This window comes from Symphodus melops (genome assembly GCF_947650265.1).
Source record: "Symphodus melops genome assembly, chromosome: 12".
Lineage (NCBI taxonomy): Eukaryota > Metazoa > Chordata > Actinopteri > Labriformes > Labridae > Symphodus > Symphodus melops.
In genome coordinates, this window is record NC_136702.1 from 23,571,195 (window position 1) to 23,589,653 (window position 18,459).

Sequence of the window (18,459 nt, forward strand, 5' to 3'; positions counted from 1 at the left end):
CTCCGAGGAGAAACTCGTGCATGAGTGAAGACAATAGATTAAAACAGTAAAAGTAAAGACCAAGAGTCCATCGTTAGAAACAGATTTCAGCCTTTATTGGAATGTTACAAGGCATTAAATACACAAACCCCATTCTTCTTTTAATGTTTTGGTATTTAATAATAATACAAACTTCTATTCTAACAATACTGGTCTGACAGTCTCTCCTGTTTCATCTTTTATAACCTCTGTAAGCCCGCTCTCTCTCTCTTTTCTTTCACTGCATCATGGAGGTGGAATCCTGACACTATCCGAAAGTGAAAGCAGGAGTGAATTCAATGTTTGAGGAAGTAAAGGGCGGATAGCGATGATAACACGTGTGGGGAGGGAAAGCACCTTAACTAACACTGGAGAACCTACTGCACGTCATCAACGCTTCATCATGGGGTACAAAAAGTCTCTGAGATCATTGTTTCTTAATCACCCGCTGACTTCCCCAGTTTGACATATAAAAAAAGTTTGTATGAAATATAAACAAGCTCTTGTTGAGTGTATATGAAGCTGGGAAAATAAATGGATCAATAATATGTTCTAAAAGTGTCAATGATCTCCTGTCTGGACTTTTATAAACTATAAAATAATATGTTCTGGTGTCAGGAAGTTACTCTGAATGTTTGAACTCATAATCCACCAACACCTTCTTCTTCTTCATCATCATCATCATCATCATCGTCGTCGTAATCATGTGTCATCGCACGCCGCTCCACACATTCTGGAAAATGTTCCTAAGTTTGTTCGGCTTGCAAACCGTTTTCCCTCAATTTCGACAGGAACAAAGAAAATAAATGAAAGTTAAAAAAAGGGAACATTATCCATGATACGTTTTTTAGCCGCTCTGTGATTGGTTTAGCCTCTTTTTTTTTTTTCCAGTCTGGAACGCCTTTTCTCCCTGAACAAGCATTTAAAAAAAAAATAGAAGCAGCACCATCCTCCACCTCCTGAGCCTGTCTGTCATCAACACATCACCACCCCCCCACCCTGCCTCTCAATATCACAGCCTCCGCCCCGCCCATGCCCCGCCCATTTCTGCCAGACTCCAAAGTTAAGACATGACTCCAAAGACGGGATTGTGGCGACAGATGCTCGGTCCGATCTCTTCGTAGTCTTTTTTGGTGTGACACACCTGGTAGAATTCAGGCTGAGGAGACACAGAGAGCGTAAAGTGAGTGTAAGGATGTAAACAAAAACATGTGTGTGTGTGTGTGTGTGTGTGTGTGTGTGTGTGTGTGTGTGTGTGTGCGTGTGTGTGTGTGTGTGCGTGTGTGTGCGTGCGTGAGCAGCTTTCATGCACTTACAGTTGACGCTAACATTGATCCTCCAAACCAGACTGCATATCTCTGCATGTGATGAGTGATGACTTGGACATCGATTGGTTTGGGCTGCGGAGGGAGGACAGAGAGGAGGAGGGTGAGAAACAGTTTCACTTAAAGTCCACGAGGCACTCGATCATCTTTGGGCCTGAACAACACCGCTGATATAAACGTGCACAGACACACTTTCACGTCTGTGCTGCACACCTGTGAAAGATGTGTTCTGATCTAAAAGGAAGATTTACTGGATACTTCGTGACAGATCGTACGTGTTGCAGAAACGTGGGAGTTTGTAACTCCGCCTGTTTCCTGTTAAAGTTGTTAACCCTGATTAGCTTTACTCACAGCCTGTTTCTTAAGAGCCTGAAGCTGAAGGACTGAACGTCTCATCAGCATGAATCACAGACACAGAGGCAGGAGAGGCTAACGTGAAGGTGAAACATTTCACCTGCAGTCGTTTGGCTCCCATTAGGTTTCTACTTTTATTGAAATCCACACATTGAAATTCCAGACCCATCAGAATGAACAAAACAGACTTTTCTTCTCCGTTCCATTTGGACGCAGTCTTTGTGTTTTGTTGAGCCTTATTGATCTCCGCTGCATTTATATAAATCAGTCTTTTTCTCTCACCTTGAGTTTGCCTCCACTCAGCTCCTCGCTCATCTTCAGCCGGGCGTCAACAGTCCTCTTTAAATCTCTCTGCAGGCGCCGACCGAAGTCCCTGAACATGGTGGAACCTCCGGACAGAACAACGTTCTATGGAAGAGAAGGTGACGAGGATTACAGAGCTGCCCAGTGAGAGGCACTTAACACCTGTGACACACCTGTGACACAGCTCAGAAACAAGCGGACAGGTCTGAATGTAAAGGTCACATGACGCAAATACACTTCACCATCTTCCTCTAACTCTAAGTTGTGTCTCTAGTCTGTCTGCAAAATCACAACCCCGTCTTCTGTCTGCTCCACTTTTCAGAAAATGTGTGCTCAAACAGGCCGTTTGGAGATTTTCCCTTCATGACATCACAAAGGGCAGTAGCCCCTCCCCCAGATGGGTGACACTCCCACAGCTAGGTGTTTGTTCTGCCCTCTGAGTCTGCCTTCTCACCGTAAACAATAGGAAATGGAGCGAGAAAGCAGCGAGTACACCCGAGCCCTTCCAGAGAGGGGGCGTGGTCAGACACAGCTCATTTACATATTTAAAGCTACAGACACAGAAACAGCCTGTTCTGAGCAGGGCTGAAATAGAGGGGTTTATAGACATGATCAAATACAGGATCAGAGTGGATTTACAACAACATCCTGAATTTCCCTCGGGATCAATAAAGTATCTATCTATCTATCTATCTATCTATCTATCTAACACACTTCACACACATGGAGCTCTGATACTTATTTACACTAGATGAAGAGGAGGAGAACATGTGACCTTTAAAGTTAAATTCTTTGTAGTAATATGAGGTTCTGTTCTAGTTGGAGGTATTACTACTCCAGAAGAAGAAGCTCATCCTGACTGATATTCATAAATCTCCTTTTTCTTTCCTAAACAGACGGCATAGAGAACATGTGCTCACCTTGTAGAGAGGACGTCTGACATCGATGGGACAGTTCTGGATCACCTCGTCCACAACCTCAGAGATGGGCTGGGTGAAGTCTGGGTTGGCAAACTGGGACGGTGAAAAAAAAGAAAAAGTTGTGATAAAGGCACACACTGTTGTCTAACTGAAGTCGTAGTTTAGACATGAAGCCCTAATGGACCAAGATGTCAGGTGTTTGTGTGGGTCCAATGACTCAGTTGGTACCTTCCTTTATATTTAATTGCACTTCTTTCTACAAACCGTTGACTTGTTATAGAAGTGCCGTCTGGTCTTTGTCGGGTTCAATAAACCTACATAGAGTTCCCTGCTTTGATTGAAGCCTTTATTGACAAACCTCTGGGTGGAAGAAGATCTCGGGCCCCAGGAAGCGCTCGTAGCCCACGTCGATGGTGAACTCCTTCTTGCTGATGGAGTTGATGCCGGTGTACTGTTTGATCCACTTGGAGCCGTCCGTGTCGTACTTGTTGAACTCTTTGACTAGATCGGGGCAGACGTAGCTGTACCGCTCCTGGTGGGGAGACATTCACAAACAGTTTGACAACAGTCCTAGTTTTCCATCTATGTGATGTGAACACAAACACCATGATGGTGCCGAAAACAAACAGGAAATATGATCTGCTAAAGGACACACACACACACACACGCACACAATCTTCTTTGTTTAACCTGTACTATTTTATACACTTTCTACCTGCGCCAGATTTTCTCTTTTTTTCACTAATCATATCATTCTACATTCTCTTACCTCTGCAATATTTACACTTCAGCCGAAGAAAATTACAGAATATTTAGATGATTTTACTTGTGGTCAGTGACGAATGGTGTTTATTAATGGGGCCGCAGCAGATCAGTCTGTAGGGACTTGGTTTGGAAACTGAAGGGATTGTTGGTGAAGATCAAATCTGAAATTGATCTGGTGGCTGAAGAGGTGCCAGTTCACTTCCTGAGGCACTGAATCCAACCCCTCTGCCCCAGCAGCTCAGGAGCGCTTGCTGCAGGCAGCCTGCTCACTCTGCACGTCAACCGGATCCTGTTCATGCATGTGAATGTGTGTGTGTGTGTGTGTGTGTGTGTGTGTGTGTGTGTGTTCAAATAGAATTTCCTCTAACCGGATTGATGAAGTAAATATTCTTCATCTTCTAATTGTGAGCTCAACATAAAATAATCTTAATTGCACATAGCCTGGATAATGGCGCACCATGTACGGAGGCTGTGGGTTCGAATCTGACCTCTGCCCTTTGCTGCATGTCATCTCCTGCTCTCTGTTGAGCTGGTCGATATGATAATTAATCCTGATAATGAGTCAAAAACATTTGACTTGATCAACTTTAAATGAGACATATTGAAGCAGCACGGCGGTGCAAACATGTGATGCTTCAGTCTGTCGACATCAGGAGTCCAATTTAATGAACAGACACATTACGTTAGTGTCGGTGTTCTGTTACCACATTTCCCTAATGATAATGAGAAGATGTTGCTTTGTGTGTGTGTACCTTGCAGGTGCTTTTTTTGCTGCTACTTAGGGAGTAATGAAAACACATTGAATTTGAACATTAACACGAGTGTGGACGGTAATGGATTTGACTGATGTGCCGGTGAATCTGGACGTGCAGCGTGTAACAGGATGCTGCTTTTACAGGGAATGGGCTCCACGCTGAGAGAGGTGGAATTAGTGTTAGCAGACTGCATGAGCGTGCACATGCACAACATGCACAACATGCACAACCTGCACCCCCCCCTCCCTCTCTGCTGATGCTCATTATTAGAATTCACATTATGTCTGTGTGTCTCGGGGTGCTGAATGGTCCTCGACACACACAGAGAGTCTGGGATATTGAAGGAGCTGTTTAACAAACATGGAGGAACAAAGGTGACTCACTGAAATGTGTTGACTGACAGAACAACCACGAGACAAAACACAACATGAAGTCGTTTCTATTGGACATTTGGAAAATGCAAAAGATTTGAAGAGATAAAGCTTTAAATGATTTTTTTTATGTTTGGGTTGTCATGCAAACAAAACCCTGAATAAAACAGGCAGACCAACAGCGCCACCTCCTGTCCACATGAAGAAAACACCAAGTTAATTAATTATGAGCTAACTTCCTCCAACTGTTGTTCCTGTTCACTAAATATCCAAATGAACTACGTGTTCATCACTCTGCGTCAGTTCAGACACAAGCATCGTTTCAATCATCCCGCCCAGCAGGGGGGGGGGGGGCTAACGGACTCACCTTGACTGACTTTGCCGTCTCCAGAGACTGCTCCGGAGGGATCCCCACCTCCCTCTCCCTGAGGAGCTGCTGGGTGAAGTAGGTGATGTCTCGCCCTGCGATGGGGATGTGTTTTATACAGCTGCCAATGACATAACCTTCAGCCTGGGAGAGACAGAACGATAAATACAGTTTAATCATGTGACAACATATTTGAGGTTTTCCTCTCAGCTGTGTGTCCTGCGGGGAGGACACACAGCTCCACGCCCCCCCTGCTGTTGTGTTTGGCTTGGTTTTTGCACACATTCAGCAGAAGCTACAGACATGCTGATTCAGTCACACAGCCACTAAATATATTCTGCAAGCACATTTCCTCAAGCTGAGTAAGTCCTCGGCCTACTTCTCAAACTGCTGCAATTTCCTGTTACTGCGTGAGGAGAAAGTGGAAATACAGCTTTACAAATAGTTCTTACACGTCTCCTAATCATGATGAAGCGGTCTGAACACAGCCCATCCACGACTATTACACACACACACACACACACTCGAGACTTTACAGAGGTCATTCCTGATATGGCGTGCAGAGGAATGTTTTACTTTCTATCTAAGACAACCAAGCATGCTGTCAGTAGAAAACTGGATGCTTCTGTGTTAGCTCGTCTGCACCTGGACATGTCATTTAGTAGACCTGAGACATCCTCAGGTGTTTCTGCCCCGTGCTCGACGCACAGCTTGGCTCTTTGTCTCCAGGGCTGCTGACCTGCGAGAAGGCTGATCAGTGGAATGAGGCGTGTCTCAGCCTGCCCACAGGTCTGCAGCAAAGCAACACGACTGTCACAACAGCACACAGCTAACCCAAACAGGACACTTCAAAGAACTGGCTTTACCCAAATATAAAAACAATACATCTTAAGAACAGTGTACGTTAACTTAAGGAGAGCCAGAACTGTGTTAGTGTAAAGATAACTTCTTAAAGACTGACCATGTATATCTCTATGAACTTAGTTTACTGACTGACAGAAAACTGCATCAATAACGAGTTTCTAGGAAGAATAAAAGGGGCAACATGTGGTTGACCATGAATGCATTCTTGCTGATTCTCCACAGGCGACGAGGTGTGCATGTCCCCCAGGTAACTCACCACAGGGATGACGTGCGTGACACCGTCTCCGCTGTCGATGACGGTTCCTGTGAGCGTCCTCTCTCCCACCTGTCTGGACGTCCAGGAGGCGGCTAGAGCCAGCACAGCCTTGAACACACACACACACACACACACACACAGTATTAATGAGAAGAAATGATTGAATCAAATGTGTGCGTGTCTGAAGGTATCAGGTGAACACCATCATCTCACCTGCACGGCGATGTAAAGCCCTGGTACATTGAAGGACTCAAACATGATCTCGGCCGTGTACTCTCGGTTCTCTGGTGTGTTCAGAGGCGGCTCGGTCTGAAAATAATAGAAAGGAAATGTCACACATAGGACAGTTACTCTGTAAGGTGTGTGTGTGTCACACTCGGGGAAGAAAGCAGAGCATGTGAGGAGTACGTTCTCACCAGCAGGAAGTAGTGGTCTTCAGGTTCAGCCCTCAGGTACTTAAAGATGATCTGCTCCATGAAGCGCTCCATCAGGTCCCAGTCCTCGACGATCCCGTGACGGATCGGCCACTGTGTGCACACAAGAGGTCGGCTCGTTAGAGAGCAGCACGCGACATAAGATGACAGTAGAATGAAATGCGTAAACACAGACTGGCTGTGAGGATTCGTTGTTCTGGGACGGGAAAGGGAGGAAGAGAGAGTGCAGGATGAGATTCTGTTTTTTTAAAGGAGGGAATTTAAAAATTAAAAAAAACTAGAGAATGGAAAAAAGAGTTTTCCGTTGTATCTTTCATAACTAGAAGTAAACTGGATCACACACATTTACAGTGGGGGATGAGAACAGCAGCAGGAGAGGGAGTGTGGCCTCAGTACATGGGACGAGCGAAGGTGTTAAATCCTTACTGTAGACAACAACGATCAAAGAGTTTGTTATGAAACAGATGGAACCTAGAGCGAAAATACATGAGCAGCAAGAGGCCACGCTGTCAGCGGGAAGACGCTCTTTGAGTTTCTGGTCCTCCATGTTTCTCCTGAGAATAGACGGTGTATAATCCCTGACTTCATATGCAGAGAGGTCGAGGCAGGAAAAGTGCATCTCATTCAATCTGTGTCAGCACATTGTTCCATCCGTATCTCACTCTTATCTTCATCTTATCTCTCCCTTAAAATCACATTGTGTAGATGCATCAAGTTCAACCCTCCTGCTAAATAAAACAGCAGGCCGACCTTTCTCCCATCTGAACACGAACTTAAAAGACTGTTAGATTGATGGAGAAGTACAAGTTGTTACTGGCGATATCATCTTAAATGTTTAGAGGTTAATTAAAGGGATTATAACCATCATCAAACCCCGTCAGGAGTCTCTGAATGTGTTGCTCTCTTTAGTGAATGATTTAGTGAATATGGATTCTGAGGGTGTGCAAAGCCACCAGGGTCACAAACCTTCGTGGAATATGAGGGCTTGTCTACTGCTTCGTCTCCGATGTAGAAATCCAAGTCATCCACCCCCTTCATCATCCTCCTCTGGGCCTGGTCCCCGACCATGGCCGACTCTTTGATGGCGATACCTGACAGGAAAACAGAGAATTCAATACAAGAGATTTCAAAGACAAAGTGAAGATTTCATGAGTGCCAGGAATCAGTCTGTCAGGGTCTGTGATGTATCGATGACCAGCGTGCACGTTTTCACTCCCAGCCTGTCACAGAGTCTGTCATGGAGGCAGCTCCTGCAGACGCTATCGAGAGTTGGTTAACAGTTTGAAATTGTTTTGCAATTTCTCTAAAAATGTAAAATAAAAAAGAGACATCAAGATTAAGTCTTCAGGAACGATCATAAATTTAAGTCTTTTTTTTTTTTTCAAAGATGACATTAACAAAGGTCTCCTGACAGGACAATTATTTTCCTCGTTTCAGGATGCATCATTGCAATCGTTGCCATGGTAACTGGCCTGCTTGACTGGTGTAACTGGAATCCAACACACACACACACACACACACACACACACACACACACACACACACACAGAAATACTCACATGATGGAACGATGAACTGCGGCTCTGTGTTCCCTGCATAGCCCAGTTTGGTGTAACTGAAAGACAAAGAACACACCGTACTTTAATATTTCACTTTTTATTTAAAAAAAAAAAAAGAAATCATTTACACTTTTTGTTTGGGATCAATGCTTTGACTGTCTGTTAGCGGGTTGGTCAGGAGCCAACAGCAGCAGCTCTGGAGTTTGTAAATGCGAGGCCATAAAAGGAGTCATTCAGGAGACCAATCATATGAGTCTACAGAGAGACAAAAGATGACTTCTGTTTAACCACGCTCAATATAAACTGTGACCTCAACACTGCTGTGTTCCTGATTTCCTACTTCTCTTTACAAACACAAACCACGGGCTTCTGCTTCTGTCTTCTTATCTGCTCCGTGTTCTAAATGTTCGACAGGTTGTGTTTGGTAAGATTGTAAGAGCGGTTATGTTTCAGTCCACAGAGACTCCAGACTCCATGATAGAAACAATGATAATGGGAGTTCCTGGTCCACCTTCCTCTTCCTGTTGAATTCTGATTCGTTTGGATTGATGTGTATGACACAAAATCACTCCAAATTAAGAGATCCATCCAGACAACATCTGGTTTTATTAACGCAGTCTGCTGGCTTTGAACATACAGCCCAACGCAGTGTAGCCCGCGATCAATTAAGTTCAACCAAGAAGCGCAAAGGGGCCCTTTAAGGTCTGATCAGTACCCTCTGCACCCCAACATACGAGTCCCAACTTTAGACGGTGGAGGCGCCAATAAATGGGATATCATACCTAAATGAACTGAACTCCTTGGTGAACAGTTAGCATAACAATCTGAGACTGTCACTTGTCAGCATAAGAAGAAACACTTCCTGTCTGCTGTGATAGATTACGTTGCAGCATGTAAAGCTGTCAGAAACTAGCTAAGTCTTTGGATTAGTAATGTAAAGTCCAGAATAAGTAAAAGTACAGCGGAGCCTGTGTTAACAACAAAAGAGTTCCTCTTGAAGACGCCCCCTTTGCATCAAAGACTTAACAGATTGGTCCACGTCTCTGTTTCGTTGGGCATATGCTAACCAGATGTGGTCCTGACTGGGATTGGCCCAGACCAGACTCCCATACTTCCCGCACACACGGCCCAGGGGACTGATAGAGGACACTGCTGAAGGCTGCCAAAGCACTGTGGGCATAATAGACCACATCCTGGTCTTTGATTTTATTCAACAGAAGCTGGAAGAGACAGATCAGCAGTCTTTCAAAGAAAGGAGCTCTCTGACACACGAGGCTAACCATGACCTCCTCATGAGAGTCAGAGAGAATAACTCTGTCCACTTACAGACACAACTTCTCATACTCAGTTTGTCTGACCGCTGCGACTCATCAGCGCCTCGTACGTGAGCACACAAACAAAGCATCTTGGTTATTCTGCTCAAACTGAGACTTTCTTTAGAAACACAGCGGCGTCTGACTGGAGTTATATCATCTATTCAGGCAACTTCACCAATCCATCAATATCAGTGGGAAACCAGCAGAGCTGCCAGTGTTGTTTTTTCAAGGTAGAGCCAGAAACAGGAACAACATGCAGGGGATGCTCGAGTACAGAAGACATTTGAAGGAGTCGTTTTTGCAGGAAACAAAATCCTGATATCTTCCATTTTTATGGTTTAACTTTGTCCTGCAAAAACAAAATCCCCAAAGAGATCAATACTCCATACTTTGTAAATAATGGCTGAGATACTGTTTGAATCAATCAAGACCATTCAGATATGTAAGGCACTCTGTGATGCTACACCCATCAACACTACATCACACAGGAATAATATGAAAGGATCACTCGCAGAGGTAGAACACCAAACTCTGCAGCAGCTGCCTTAAAATGCACGAGGAGTTTTAGCATCTATGAGCTCACTGTTTCACTTCCTGTTGCACTCTTTAAATCCGTTTTGTGTCTGATTGCGTGTTACACTCTGTGATTAGACTCCAGCGTCTTAATGTCACTTCAATCCAAAGACAGTTGAGTTGGTGCTCGGTGCTATGAACAGCTGTCTGACAGCAGCGCTGTGAACACCTTCATACCACAGAGCGGTCCCAGCTTGTCTTTCTCTACCAGCCTCAACAGGCTGGAAACACACACACACACACGTCTGAGCTGCATATCTTTGGTTCCAAACACAATCTACCTTTTGGCAAACAGGTCTTCTTCACCTGCTGATTAAAAGTATACCCACTCTAACTGAGGCTCTCTGATGATGGCAGCCTGAGGTTAATCCACTGACAGCACTTACAACACGATTTGAAAAGTTTATTAAAGCAAATTTAGAGGATAAAAAAAAAAACCTAATTGAACTGATTGTTTCATTGCACGGTTGAGTTGTCCGTTCTATTAATAGCAGTAAGTCTGCTTATGAAAGCGTTAAAGGAAGTGGAGTTGTCACTTATTTGGACATCATGAGCATGACTCAGACAGCTGTTGAACTCCTTCAACATCTGCAAAAGGCTAAACTGCAAAGCCACAGCGTGTCAAGGTTTCCACATAAAACACCTCATCATTATGAACAGCCTTCACTGTGACGAGGCGTTATTTTATAAAACTCACCCATATCTGAACATATGTGCTCTGACTTCATGACTTGGCCAGAGAGTCAAAGCCATCTGCTTGATGATTAAAACTAGAGCAGGCAAAACATATTCTCAGCCACACTTCTTGTGCTGTTTGCAGATCGGAAGCTGCAGACTGGTTAGCAGTGTGAAGAGAGGAGGAGGAGGAGGAGGAGGGGGTGGGGGGGTTGAATGGAGAGGTATGCAATGTGAAGAGTGAGGAGCTCAAGCCTCTACATGCAAGCAATGCAAACTACTTGCCCCACAAACTCACTGAGAATACAAAGCATGCCGAGTAGTATATTTGGAGGGGGGTGTAATAATAATTAGTTGTTGTTGTTTTTTATTTTATTTTTTTTAAAGGGGTGTTTTCCATCCTTACTCTTTGAAATGCTTAAAAAGATTGTGAAGATTTAACAGATGTGTCAAATACTCTTAATTCATGATAGTAAAGGCAGAAAGCAAGTAGTGCACAATGATCATCTAATGCTGCAGAAGGAGCCTGCAGGACAAACAGTGATTTATCTGCTGAATACAAACAGCACTTTAGGCAAAAACAGACCATCATCATCATCACCTAATGCAGGTGAGAACATGTGGTATGGACAGTAACTGTTATCATGGCTAGCAAGAGAAACTTGAGAAGTTAATCAAAAAAAGCACGCTCAGAAGAAACGACCATATATGGACTAAAAAGCGTGAATGAGGAAGTGTCGGCTGTTGTAGGAAGTAGTGATGCGCATGCGCAAATCTGGACAAACGAGCAAAATTATTTATGAAAATGAATTTACCCAAGGGCACAGTTATATCACCACTCCGAATACGATGTACGAATCAGTGACAGTTTTTTTTTATTAAAGGGAGAGTAATTAAACTAATAATAATGATCAACAAGACAAACGTGAATGGAGCCAGCTGTGAGGGTTCAGTTTTACAGCCTGTATTCGATCTATTAAACACGAAAATCCGGTGATGAAAGCTCGGGCTGCTTGTGATGAAACTCGACAACAAACGGAGATGAAACCGGGGGATAATAACAGCGACGACTCGTATCGGAATGCCTAACAGTGTTACGGTGAAAAGAGCGACCGTGTTAACTGATGGCTTTCAGCCCGAAGGCTGTTGGCAGTTTAAACAGTTCGAACCCGACGCGCTCCGTAACTACGACAACCACGCAGCGACGCGTTCGAAAGTCACCGATTCACACGGTTACACGTTTCACCATACACCGGGAGAGTGTCCCGTTTGGCTGTTCGTTAGCTCCATGGTTGGCTGTCTGCACACACACACCCAGTTGATGCTGCTGACACTGACAGTCGCTAACCGTTCTCAGCCTCTCGGTGACACCCGAGCCCCCCTGTCTGCACGGCGGTCCGGTTTGAAAAGCTTACCCGGTGCCACAGTCGACAACACACGCCGGTAACCGTCCAGCCATCTCTGCCTGGGTCTCTGCTGCTAAGCTAGGGTTGAATTTGAAGGATAGGGGAGGGGGGGCTGTTTCTCTTTTCGGCTGGAGGAATCTGGCGAGGCGTCCACAGGCGGAACCCCAAGCCCGCACAGTGCAGCTACCACTTCCGCACTCCGCTACTGGTAGGCAGGGGAAGAGCCAAGATGGCGGACACCGGGTCGAGCTCGAGCTACACAGAGCAGGGTTTTACAGCTGTCAATCATCAAGAGAGGCGGGATCATCACACAGAGAAAGGAAGAACTATAAATAATAATAATAAACTAAAATAATAAAGCATTAATAACAACACACGTATTATTAAAATAAACAACAATTGTTAAAATAAACTAAAATACAAAGACACATTTGCATGAAGAAACAAAGACTATGTTTCAGTGTAGGCTGAGAAAGTGACACACATGAACCACTGATCGGGGCTATATATTATTATTTCAATGATAATAATAATTAATTACTGAACTGTAGATATTTGATCCCTTTGCTGATGTGCTTTATTTGTTTCTTCTGGGGTTTTTTTGTTTTGTTTTTTTAGTCTGAAATAAAGTATAAAGTAAAGTAAATGTATTTGCACAGTCCGCTGATAAACTGACAGTTTTAAAAAGGACATATTATTATCCCCCTTCTCCACCTTTTCAAACAGTCCCCCTGTGCTCTAAATGAAACATCTGTGCATTGGTCCAAATATAACATGAATCAAGCACCAGAGGAGGTTTGTGACCCCATAGAAACCAGCTCTCTCAGAACGCTCCGTTTTGGTGTGTGTCTCTTTAAATGAAATGACCCCCGCCACCCTGAGTTTTCCCAGTAGACATCAGGCCTTTGCTAGCGAGAATAAAAATGGGAGATACGTGCAAAAGATTTGCTCTAGGCTGGAGTTGGAGTCTATGGGCAGAGATTTTTTTTCCCACCAGAATCCCACTGTGACATCACAAGGAGAACCATTTTGAAAACAGACCATTTTTCTCTGTGTGGTAAGACTTATGCAGACCACAAACAGAGGACTGGATGGATTTATTTCTCATTTTGTGGGTCAGTAGACACTCAGGTTACACAAATAAATGTTCAAAGACACTTTAAAGTGGACCTTTAACAATATGTCCCCTTTAATAGCCTACTAAAATATACAGTCATGACAATGTAGTTGTTTGTAGTTGATCTCTTTTTTGATAAATCAAACAATATAAATACTAATCTGTTTATGTAAACAATATGACTTTTTATGAACGTTTACTGTTACTTATTGGATAATAATTTAAACATTTAGGCAGGCATCACCTGACGATGAAACAAATGTTTAAGTTGTAAATCATTTATGTTAATGCAAATGTTTGTATTTATTTCTGAATGGGTCATTATTTCTCCGTTGCCAAAGAATTCTCTCTGGATTTATTTCCTCCTGAACATATGCGAGGTCCTCGCTATTTTTACTCAGGCAGTGTGCGGTCTCCTCCTCGCGAGGAGGAAAGGGTCCTGAACATAAACACGTGTGCTGTCCGCTGTTACCATGGCGGACCTACAGATGAAGCTTCTGCGCAAGAAAATTCAGAAAAGAAGCGAAAAGAACAAAGAGCGGAAACTATTAAAAACGCAGACAGAAGAAGAAGAGACGGGTAAGTGTTTTTATTTAAATAAATCCGAATGTAAATTCTGTTTTTTTCTGTTTTTTCTGAAGCGGACACGAACGCTACATGCTAAGCTAGCCACTTGAGCTAACCACGACGTGATTTTAAAACGAACATTAAATATTTTCTTATAGACGTTGAACATATTATTCCTAAAGTGGATGCAGTATATGTTAATGTTTCGCTGATCTGTTAATGTTTTGAATATTATAAGTTATTGTCGTAAACATTTAGCCAGCTAGCAGTGAAACACTCAAAGTGAAAGATCTCTAAATATGTTTCAAAGCTGTTTAAACTCATGTATGAGTTTAAACAGACTTCTTTAAAGAAGACAGTGACGTTATTAGTAGTTCATGTGACATGTCTGAATGTGTTCAGAAAAATCAAACGGGCTGGAGGAGGAGGAGGAGTGTTGTGAGAATCCAGACAACTCTGCTGTAACAGTAAAGCAGCCCACGAAGAAGAAGAAGAAAACTGAGGAACCAGCCGAGAAAGAAAGATCCCAGAAGAAGAAGAAAAGGAAACTGGCAGCCCCGGCTGAATCTCCAGGTAACATGAAGAGGAGTGTGCAGGACATGATTCAACTACACACAACTGTTCTTTATGATGATTAACTTTTTTTTTTTAATTTTCATTCCAGCTGAAAAGAAAACCAAAGCAGTGAACGAGGATGATGATGATGACGAAGAAGATGATGAAGAAGAAGAGGGAACAGCAGATGAAGATGGAGAAATGTCTACAGAAAAACCAGAGGAAGAAGACGATGAAGAGGAAGATCTTCCTGAATTACCCTCTGGCCTGACAGGTACCACACACACACACACACACACACACACACACACTGGTTGCTTTATATCAGAGAGGCAGGAAACGTCGGGTGGGTTTAGTTTTTGGTGACGTCCCTGCAGCTGTTGAAGCTTCGTTGTGTCGCTGCAGCTTCATTAATTTGTAGATTATTCAGGTTTGAAACACAAACTGAAGTCGAGTGGTTTCGCCTTCATGTGTTGCCCTTTCACTGTTCCCATCATGAATCGGGTGTCAGCTAAGGCGTACAGTGAGACTTGTGGTCGTCTTGTGGAGGGTCAACTGTGATCCTCCTGTCAGGACCGACCACAAGGACACGCTCCACTAAGGAGGGTTTGACTTGTATGACTAGAAATGCAGGTTATGTACTTGTTTTTATTGCGGGGGGAACAATCACGCTCATGACTTCCTGTTTGTTTTTCCTACAGGTGCGTTCGAGGACACGTCGTTTGCCTCTCTCGCTGAGCTGGTGAGTGACAGCACGCTGAAAGCAGTGAAGGAAATGGGATTCGAACACATGACAGAGATCCAGCACAAAAGTATCCGACCCCTGCTGGAGGGAAGGTGAGTTTCTTTAAGTCTGTAGAAACTGAACCAAGAATCAAACAAGATGTTGGACTTTATCACAATCCTGCATCTTTAAAGAGTCTCTAACAGTCCACTTCTCTTCCTCTCCTGCAGGGATATTCTGGCTGCAGCCAAGACAGGAAGTGGTAAAACACTGGCCTTCCTCATCCCGTCTATAGAGCTCATCTACAAACTCAAGTTCATGCCCAGAAACGGTAAGATTCCTCTTTTCTACCTGTCCAGTGTTTCCTGGCTGAACTCTGTCTATCTGATGTACGACGTGTGAAGAGGTTCAGCCTGACTCTCCTGTCGTCCTCTCAGGCACCGGCGTCGTGATCCTCTCCCCCACGCGCGAGTTGGCGATGCAGACGTACGGCGTGATGAAGGAGCTGATGGCTCACCACGTGCACACCTTCGGTCTGATCATGGGGGGCAGCAACCGCTCTGCTGAGGCGCAGAAACTCGCCAACGGTGTCAACATCCTGGTGGCCACGCCTGGCCGTCTGCTGGACCACCTGCAGGTGAGCGGGGGGAGATATTTACATGACTTTGAATACTAAGAAAGAAAGAAAAAAACGTGACGCTAGACTTGTGATTTTTCCAGAACACCCCTGGGTTCATGTACAAGAACCTGCAGTGTCTGATTATCGACGAAGCCGATCGCATCCTCGAAGTCGGCTTCGAGGAGGAGCTGAAGCAGATCATCAAACTGCTGCCCCGTACGTATCTGCTGTTCTGCATCCTTTCTGCAGGTTTTAGTTCAGCTCTCAGGTCCGACCTGTGACTCCTCTCAGTCTCTCTCCGGATTCTGACTGTCTCCTGCTCTCGCTGTGCTTCTTTTTCCTCTGCAGAGAAGAGACAGACGATGCTGTTTTCAGCCACTCAGACCCGTAAGGTGGAGGACTTGGCTCGAATCTCCCTGAAGAAGGAGCCTCTGTATGTGGGCGTGGACGACAACAAAGACAACGCCACAGTGGACGGCCTGGAGCAGGTCGGCTTACTAAATCAGCGTCCCGCTGAAGGCTTTTTTTTTTCTCTGCCGGAGCGCCGTCCTCACTCTGAACCGAGCCGCCGTTTGTGTTTCAGGGTTACGTGGTGTGTCCGTCAGAGAAACGCTTCCTGCTGCTCTTCACCTTCCTGAAGAAGAACCGTAAGAAGAAGCTGATGGTCTTCTTCTCCTCCTGCATGTCGGTCAAGTTTCACTACGAGCTCCTCAACTACATCGACCTGCCTGTGATGGCCATCCACGTAAGACACAAAGAAGACGTGCGAGCACAAACACGCATCACGTAGCTCTCTGTGTAAGACCTCCACACACAGGAGTGGACCTCGTCTCACGCTGTGTGGATGTACGGAGGCTTTAACAGAACGACACAGGCGTATCGTGTCCCCCCTTAATCTGCGGCTTTGTCACACAACTAACCAGCCAATCAGAGCAGCACGCCGCATTAAACCAGCCTGTGATGTGCTGTGGAAGTGTTTATTCTCTGCAGTGCTGGGGTTCCTTCTTTTGGACAAACAGTACATACTTTAATCAGGAACAATTTATTGTGACAGTTAAGGCATCTAAAGTAGTTGTCCTTTTAAGTCAAATAAACCCGACTCGTGTTAAATTAAGCCCCGCCTCCCATCCCAGCTGTTTGTAAAGTGTAATGTTGATGCGCACACAGGGGAAGCAGAAGCAGACCAAACGAACCACCACCTTCTTCCAGTTCTGTAACGCTGACTCGGGGATCTTGCTGTGTACCGACGTGGCAGCTCGAGGGCTCGACATCCCCGAGGTGGACTGGATCGTCCAGTACGACCCCCCCGATGACCCCAAGGTATCAACACGTGAATCATTCAAATGACACTTGTTCCTCAGTGACTCAGCGTCTGAAGTCTTCAGTCACTTGGCGAGTGATTTTAAGGATTCACAGAGGAGGACTCTGATTGGCTCTTTGTGTCCACAGGAGTACATCCACAGGGTGGGCAGAACAGCCAGAGGCATCGACGGCCGAGGACACGCGCTCCTCATCCTCCGACCAGAGGAGCTCGGCTTCCTCCGCTTCCTCAAACAGGCCAAGGTGAGCGTCTCAGAGTGTTTGAATTTAGATCCCCAACCCGGCAGAGTCAGTATGTCCTGTGTTCATCTCAACCCCTCGTGTTTTTGTTTTTCCTCCCCTCAGGTCCCCCTGAGTGAGTTTGATTTTTCCTGGAGTAAAATCTCTGACATCCAGGCTCAGGTATGAAACGTCTGCTCGACGTGAAGACGTTTAAGTCTCTGAATGTTTAAGAGTGTCTCTCTGAGTCTCGCCTCGTCGTTTTTGCTCCTCAGCTGGAGAAGCTGATCGAGAAGAACTACTATCTCCACAAGTCGGCACAGGAGGCTTACAAGACGTACGTGAGGGCTTACGACTCCCACTCGCTCAAACAGATCTACAGCGTCAACACCCTCAACCTCCCCATGGTGGCGCTGTCCTTCGGATTCAAAGTTCCTCCATACGTCGACCTGAGTATCCTTTACAGTGATGGGTTTACATGTTAAAAATATACAGAAGAGCGAGTTTGAGTTTTTATTGAAAGGAGGGGAGACGTGCAGCAGACCAACAGAGTTCACCTTCCAATCATCTGCTCTCGTTCTCACCCTAACAAATGCTACTAGCCAATCAGAAACAAGGTGTCCCTCCGTCTGTTCCTCTTACACTTTGTATAGTATGTGTTTGTGTATTTTTTTTCCTTAACTGAACTCTTCCCTTCAGACGTTCACAGCAGTAAAGGATCGAAGATGCAGAAGCGAGGAGGTGGAGGCGGGTTCGGGTACCAGAAGTCCAACTTCCACAAATCCAAAGTGTTTAAACATGTGAACAAAGGAAAAGGCGACAGGAGGCAGTTCAGCCGCTGACCTAAAGACTGATTCCTCTGTGTATTTAAAGAGCGGCTCTTTTATTACATCAACTTCCTGTTTCTATCAGCGAGCACGCGGCAGAGACGCCGTTTGGGCCCGGCTTGATCCAATCAGACGTGTCCGTGTATTCTGTAAATGTAAACAAAGATCGGAGAGGTGACTTTTCTTTTCTATCTTTTCCTCTCCTGATGTGTTGTATTAAATCTTTAATGACTTTCAATGCATGAAGTTG

At 44.8% G+C, this 18,459-nt stretch overlaps 2 protein-coding genes across 2 annotated transcripts; one reads left to right on the top strand and one right to left on the bottom strand.

The window, feature by feature from the left end:
* Positions 1-916: 916 nt before the first annotated feature.
* LOC306832391 (actin-related protein 3-like) lies at positions 917-12,534 on the bottom strand. Its single transcript, XM_079357045.1, has 12 exons — positions 12,271-12,534; positions 8,292-8,347; positions 7,699-7,823; positions 6,715-6,825; positions 6,512-6,607; positions 6,299-6,406; positions 5,179-5,322; positions 3,279-3,452; positions 2,921-3,013; positions 1,980-2,105; positions 1,335-1,418; positions 917-1,177 (listed from the first exon to the last, which is right to left on the bottom strand). The coding sequence occupies exons 1-12, from the start codon at positions 12,312-12,314 to the stop codon at positions 1,082-1,084; spliced, it is 1,257 nt and encodes a 418-aa protein (XP_079213171.1). The 5' UTR covers positions 12,315-12,534; the 3' UTR covers positions 917-1,081.
* Positions 12,535-13,749: 1,215 nt separating this feature from the next.
* On the top strand, positions 13,750-18,451 carry ddx18 (DEAD (Asp-Glu-Ala-Asp) box polypeptide 18). The gene is made up of 14 exons (XM_079357038.1): positions 13,750-13,957; positions 14,348-14,518; positions 14,610-14,774; positions 15,202-15,337; positions 15,455-15,555; positions 15,662-15,861; positions 15,945-16,059; positions 16,192-16,331; positions 16,427-16,588; positions 17,011-17,163; positions 17,293-17,406; positions 17,509-17,565; positions 17,658-17,835; positions 18,082-18,451. Exons 1-14 carry the CDS (start codon positions 13,852-13,854, stop codon positions 18,222-18,224), a joined length of 1,941 nt encoding a protein of 646 aa, XP_079213164.1. The 5' UTR covers positions 13,750-13,851; the 3' UTR covers positions 18,225-18,451.
* The last annotated feature ends 8 nt before the right edge of the window (positions 18,452-18,459 follow it).

What these genes read in the sequence shown, in the direction of transcription:
- LOC306832391 (XM_079357045.1), bottom strand. Translation starts at nt 12,314, where the DNA reads ATGGCTGGACGGTTACCGGCGTGTGTTGTCGACTGTGGCACCGG. An exon ending in AGCCCTCATATTCCACGAAG is followed by an intron (nt 6,826 to 7,698) that starts GTTTGTGACCCT and finishes GTGTGCACACAG; the next exon opens with TGGCCGATCCGTCACGGGAT. An exon ending in GGCTTTACATCGCCGTGCAG is followed by an intron (nt 6,407 to 6,511) that starts GTGAGATGATGG and finishes TGTGTGTTCAAG; the next exon opens with GCTGTGCTGGCTCTAGCCGC.
- ddx18 (XM_079357038.1), top strand. Translation starts at nt 13,852, where the DNA reads ATGGCGGACCTACAGATGAAGCTTCTGCGCAAGAAAATTCAGAAAAGA. An exon ending in CGACCCCTGCTGGAGGGAAG is followed by an intron (nt 15,338 to 15,454) that starts GTGAGTTTCTTT and finishes CCTCTCCTGCAG; the next exon opens with GGATATTCTGGCTGCAGCCA. An exon ending in ACCCCCCCGATGACCCCAAG is followed by an intron (nt 17,164 to 17,292) that starts GTATCAACACGT and finishes TTGTGTCCACAG; the next exon opens with GAGTACATCCACAGGGTGGG.